Source organism: Kryptolebias marmoratus, linkage group LG15, assembly GCF_001649575.2.
Source record: "Kryptolebias marmoratus isolate JLee-2015 linkage group LG15, ASM164957v2, whole genome shotgun sequence".
In the NCBI taxonomy this organism is placed as follows: Eukaryota; Metazoa; Chordata; class Actinopteri; order Cyprinodontiformes; family Rivulidae; genus Kryptolebias; species Kryptolebias marmoratus.
This window is the reverse complement of record NC_051444.1, coordinates 2,147,832-2,153,777: the sequence shown is the minus strand read 5'-3', so window position 1 is coordinate 2,153,777 and position 5,946 is coordinate 2,147,832. Positions and strand designations below refer to the sequence as shown.

At 42.6% G+C, this 5,946-nt stretch overlaps 1 protein-coding gene across 1 annotated transcript in view; it reads right to left on the bottom strand.

The window, feature by feature from the left end:
• Positions 1–234: 234 nt before the first annotated feature.
• The window catches only part of LOC108250623 (cytochrome P450 27C1), a 12,969-nt gene continuing 7,257 nt past the window's right edge, over positions 235–5,946 (bottom strand). The window contains exons 6-9 of the mRNA XM_017440589.3: positions 3,727–3,893; positions 2,977–3,055; positions 2,626–2,829; positions 235–2,257 (exon numbers count right to left, since the gene is read on the bottom strand). Coding sequence (XP_017296078.1) covers positions 2,138–2,257; positions 2,626–2,829; positions 2,977–3,055; positions 3,727–3,893 — 570 coding nt within the window. The 3' untranslated portion in view covers positions 235–2,137. The remainder of the gene's footprint in view (positions 2,258–2,625; positions 2,830–2,976; positions 3,056–3,726; positions 3,894–5,946) is intronic.

The following is a 5,946-nucleotide window of genomic DNA, read 5'->3' as shown; positions in this document are numbered from 1 at the left end:
AAAACTTATAGTTTATATTAAACTCATAATATGTTAAGACTTAAATAATGAAACTATAATATTCTGCATTTGTAAACATTACAATAGGTAAATTGTTAAAAAGAAAAAGTTAAAGTTTGAAACTAATTGAATGTAATCATTTTATTTTATTTATTGTTTGAAATCTTTAAAACTTAAAGTGATGATAGATATGTTTTATTTCAAGAAAATGTATTATTATGTAATGAATCAAGCAACAGCTTGGAAGTAAAATATACTTTTATTATTTTCCAGTGTCACTGGAACAACAAAAAAATAAAATTAGAGACAAAAAAGTGAATAAAAAACTAAATTAACTTTCCTTCATGTGAACCCAGTTTTCTCTTTTTCCAACTTTTAAACGAGCCATCCTCAACATGCTTATCCCACCCAAAATAAAATAAAAAAAAACAATTCAACTTATTGGTGAAATCTTCACACGAGCAGCATAAAAACTAAAACACTTCAAACCTTCTGTGACCCTCGGCAAACATTTAATTAAAGAATTGTTGATTAAAATCAAAACAAGGCCTTTTAAACTTGTTTTTTCCTTCAGCTGCAGAGATAATTTGTGTATGATGTTAGAGACATACAGTACGTGGATTAAAATCATGCTTTTTTAAAAAACAAAAAGGTATTTAAAGAATATTTGTGCTGCAACCAACAGACGTGATCACCAAATACAGATTCATTATCGCTTCATTGAACAGCTGCCTTTCAGTGAGTTGGTTTCTCATATTTAGGACGTGTGATTTCTCCGTGCATCCATGTACGTGCACACAAAAACGTATGCACAGGTACGCCCCCGTCGCCAGGAGGGGTTCGGAGGAACCGCCCACTTCGCCTAAAAATAGCCGCCTTTAACATCAACTGTGACATTTATTATCTGACGCTGAAAGGTTTTAAAACCACGTCTCAAAGTGGAGATTTTCAGACCCTTCAATTTGCATTTCAAACGTGTGGAATCACGCGGACACCAAAGATGGCTGCAGTCCGTATCTATTCTGCTCATGCAGAAACACCAACAGCAGTAATAATGGCGGACAGCAGAGAGCCGTTTATTTTACTCACTCTTTTCAGCATTTAGCAGCAACTCAACCTCACTGTAAAGCCAAACAAAAGTCCATGTTTTCACCATTTTGGATGGAACCATTTACATGCTTGGTGTAAGCGCCAACTAGTGGCCGGATGTGGGAACTACAGCTGGGTGATGCGTTTCCCAAGAAACGGACAGAACCGAGCTCTCTTCTTTCTCCAGACTGAGATAAAACGGCGGACAACACTAGAAGTGTTAAAATGTATAATTATACATGCAGCTTTTGGGCTGTAAATAAAAGTTCTGCTAAATTAGATCTTTAAAGTAGCGCAGGAATATATTTATGATTAGCGTTGCGCCAAAACTTAATGATTGATTTTAGCGGTGTAAAGTATCAGGTTTTTAAAATTTAAAGTGCTAAAAAAATGCAACTGTTTGGACAGAAAAAATAAGAATGTCATGTCAAAAAAAAAAAAACTATCTGTAGGATTGTTCTGTGTTGTGTTTGATATTTTAACATGTTGAGATGGTGGTTCAGTGGTCAGTGCTACAGTGTTGTAATCTAAGGCTGCAGGTTTAAGCCCAGGATGCGGCAGGAAGGGTGTCGGGTGTAAAACAATTATCTGATCGTTCGTACGAGTTTACTTGCTGTGGCGACGCCTGAAGAAGAGAGCAGCTGAAAGAAGAGTCTGTTGATAACTTCTCAGCAAACCATCAGAATTACAGATTTTAAACCTTCTGAAACCTTTAAACTGCAGGAGCTTCAGGGGGGGGATTCGCCCCCATGGGCCCCCCACCACGACACTGCCCCTGGACCTAACCTAACCGGCCCCCGAATTCCCGGTTAAAAGTCCTGGCTACAGGCATGGTCGCAAAATGAAAAGTTTTCTATAAAAGCAGTTTCAAAAGACAGAAGAAGTTACAAAGAAAAAAAAAAACGCTGCAGTGGTTCTCAACAGTTCAACAAACATTAAAAACAGTGTTTACAGCTTCTATTATTTACACAGTTTTTATGTCTCGTCTGAAGCAGGGCTGCTTTGGGCGCTTCATGGATCCAGTACAGCAGAACTTCTGCAGAAGACTCTAGTTTTCTCGCTGGATGAATTGCAGGTGGACGGGCGCCGCGGGGCACAGCAGGCCGTGGGTTTTAGCTTTAACCTCAGCGGTGAGAGGAGACGCTCCGATGTGGAACCTCTGAATGAGCTGCGCCAGGAACGAAAAAAAAGATGCATCGTATTCGTTTTAACACAGAAACCAGAATGCAAAAAAATACTAAAAAAGGATCCATGTGAATGTTAGCAAAATGTCTCGTGAACCACTGAACAGATTTTAATGAAACTACAACTCCTCTAATTCAAGATGGCAGCCAAAGCTTAAGGACTTCAGGAATCGCAGAACTCAGTCAGATTTACAGAGATTTAGATAAAACTTCAGCATGGAAGGTAGTGTCCGATATGCATTTAAAAAAGCCAACCAGACAGGATCAGAAGCCTCAAAGAACGAGCGCCCCCTAGTGGCCGGCTCCAGTGCAATTATTAGGTTTCAATAAAAATGTAATGCCAAAGAGTTACCCTGGTGAGAGCGAGATGCATCTCCAGCTCCGCGATCCTCCTGCCGATGCAGCTCCTGATGCCGTAGCCGAAGGGAATCGAGCCAAAGTTGTCGACCCGATCCGTGGAGTCCTTCCGCACCCAGCGATCCGGCTGAAAGTCCACGGCGTTCGCGAAGTTCTCTTCGTCCATGGACGTGGAGTAGTGGCACAGTGCCAGCTGAGTCTAAAGAAAAGGGAAGAGGTGTCAGATGTGCAGCAGCGCAGCTGGGTCATTGTACAGGAACTCATTCAGATCGGAACAAAAAGACGGATCACGTTGTATCTGGTTCCACTGACTCACTGAAGCTGCTTTTGTGTCTGTCAGACTTACCCCTTTGGGGATGAAGTATCCACCGACCACCAAGTCATCCTGGGTAATCCGTCCGTTTCCTGGGAGAACTGGGAAAAGCCTGCTCCCAGGGCGGGACACACAAAGACTCTCATTCAACACGACTCATTCTGAGATCACCTGAGGAAAGACCAAACTAAACACATCTGTGTGGACTTTGTTAACCCGAGTAAACACTCCTTTTCATCGGGGCTGACGGGACGGGGCGGTGCAGAGGGACGAGGGACTTTTGTCTTAATATTCAGCTGCGAGACGCCGTTAAACAACTGAACATTTACTAAACACACAGACCCCTTTTAGAAGAGTTTAATAAAACAGGAATCCATGTCAGCTTTTAGCTCATGGTCCACTTCCTTTAGCTTTAACAACTCAGTTTCAGCTCCTTCAGCAGTCATTCAGTGCTCAGTTTTTCATAGAAAAGTTCTTTTTTTTTTTAATACTTTGTGTGAAATCTGCAGACAAAAAGCAGCTAAAATGACAGCCTTCAATTAACTAAAACATATTTCCGTGTTCACATCTTTCACTGCAAAAATTAAAAATAAAACCTGATTCTTCAGCTCTGATTAGACAAAATATCAAAGTTTCATTCATCGATTTGCAGCGGTTCTTAAAATCAGACCCAAATACGAGACGATTCCTTACTTTAAAAGGTGAACTTTCCGCAGTTTTTATAGCCAATAAAGCTGTTTAAAAACAGTCCCAGTGAGGGGAAGCTAAAAACAAACCGCATACCTGAGAGTCTCTTTTACGAGGCCTCTGATGAGAGGCAGACGGGGGACGTCGTCGGCTGTGGGGACGGCCCCGGGCCCCAGGGTCTGGGTGACTTCGGTGTAGATTTGCTGCTGTATTCGGGGGTGTCGCGCTAACAGGTAGCTGGCCCACGTCAGGGTGAAGGACGTCTTCAATACACAGAACAGGACACTTTAAATAAACCGACGTTTATCGGTTTTTAGAATGCATTAAATCTTAGAATACATGTTGCTGTTTTTACAAGATGTTCTGTATCGTCGCTTTTCTATCGTTGCCTAAGAGACAAGGGGGGGGGGTGAATCCAGCTGCAGTCTCATTCCTCCGACCTTCAGATTACGTCACCAAACGTACCGATTAAATGCCCTCAGCTGTGTCACGCCCATGAGCAACGCAGCGCAGAAATTCCCTCGAGCAGGAAATTGCACAACGCATTTCTGAAAAAGTTGTGTAAAACGTAAATAAAAAGAACAGAATTCAACGGTTTGCCAATCTCGTAAAGCAATCATTTATTCACAGCGGAACAGTGAAAATATCGAATACTGTGTGTGTTGGAGGAGAGAAAGAAACTTTATGGCAACAGCACTTCTAAAAAAGTTGCTGCAGATGTTTCTCCATCAGACTGTAAACATCTGGACCTGAGGAGATCCTTTCCTGAGGCACTAATGCACCCCCATACCATCAGAGAGGCAGGCTGACCTCAGAACAGTTCTCCTCTTTGGTCCAGAGGAGACACATCTGTTCACATCTGACTTCTTCTTTGCCTGATAGAGCTTTAAGCAGCGTTTGTGGACGGCACGGTGAACTGTGTTCCAGAACCAGCCTTGACCTTTGACCCTTAGAGGGTCATCTGTTGATGATGGAGATTCAGAGTCTTTGATTCAGGAACTTTATTCTGAAAGTGTTCCTCTGTCCTCAGACACTTCCTGTCAGCCTGGTGAACCTCTGCCCATCTTCAGCCTCTAAACCAGGGGGGTCAAATCCAGAGACGCAAGGGGGCCAAAATTAAAAATTTGGTCTTAGCTAAGGGCCAATCACGATCGATATTTATTAAATTAAATACATAAATTAATTGGTTTTAGATGTATTATGTCAAATCATTCATATAGAAATATTAATGACCTTTTCCCAGTTACAGATTATACAGAATTTAGAGCAAACAGACTTTAATGAACACATAAATAGATCAAACTTCAAAAAGCTCATCATTAGCTGTCATTTCTTACGCCTCACTCAGCTTTTAAATGAAGTTTTTAACATTAAAACAGACAAAAACCTGATCATACAGAAATTAAAACTACATATTGTTGGCTTCTAAGTCACTGTCAGAGAAAACTTCACTAATTAGGCTCAGTTTTTTTAAGCAAAATAAGAATCAGAGACTCAATCTGAACCAGACTGGAGGGCCGGATGAAATGTTACAGAGGGCCGGAACTGGCCCGCGGGCCTTGAGTTTGAAATTCAAAATAACCAACGTTTGATACGTTTACATGTTCCATTGTGAATAAAATGTCGACTCTGTCCCAACTTTTTCAGATCTGGAGTTGTATTTTTTATTTTTTTTTTTATTCCTCGACCTTTTGGTCAACTTCTCCTTCCTCATCAGACAAAATTAAATCTTTTTCCATTTCAGGCAGAATGTGACTCACATGACATTTTCATCTGAATGAGGTGAACAGATGACCAAACGGAGCGGAACATCTGCCTTGCCCTCCCCCGGCCCCACTTCCTCCCCGGTTTCCTGCAGCCCCCCTCACTTTTCCAAACACCCGGGTGGCGGCCATGTTTGCGGATAACCTCAGACTCTCCAAATCCAGCGTTCCTCTGAGCCCCCACCACTCTCCCTCCGTGCGACCTTTTTGCTTCTAATCAATCTCAGCTGGCACAGATTGCCCCCCCCCCAGGAATCATAACAAAAGCTCAGGCCTGCATTCCTTACATCTCTTCCTTCCCAATTACCCATCATACATCCAACACCCCCTTCCTTCTCCTTCTGCCAATTCCCAGCTCTCTCCTCCCATCCAGTGCTTCCCCCCTCCCAACACCTCACCTCTGCCCGGGCCGTGCCATAACTCTGGCTGTGGCTAACGTGTCCTGACAGCTCCTGTGTGACTAACCCCAGTCCCCGCAGGGATGTGGGCAATTCAACAAATTTAACAAAAACACAGACACCCTTTTATCCCGCGGCCCCCCGATCACGGCACA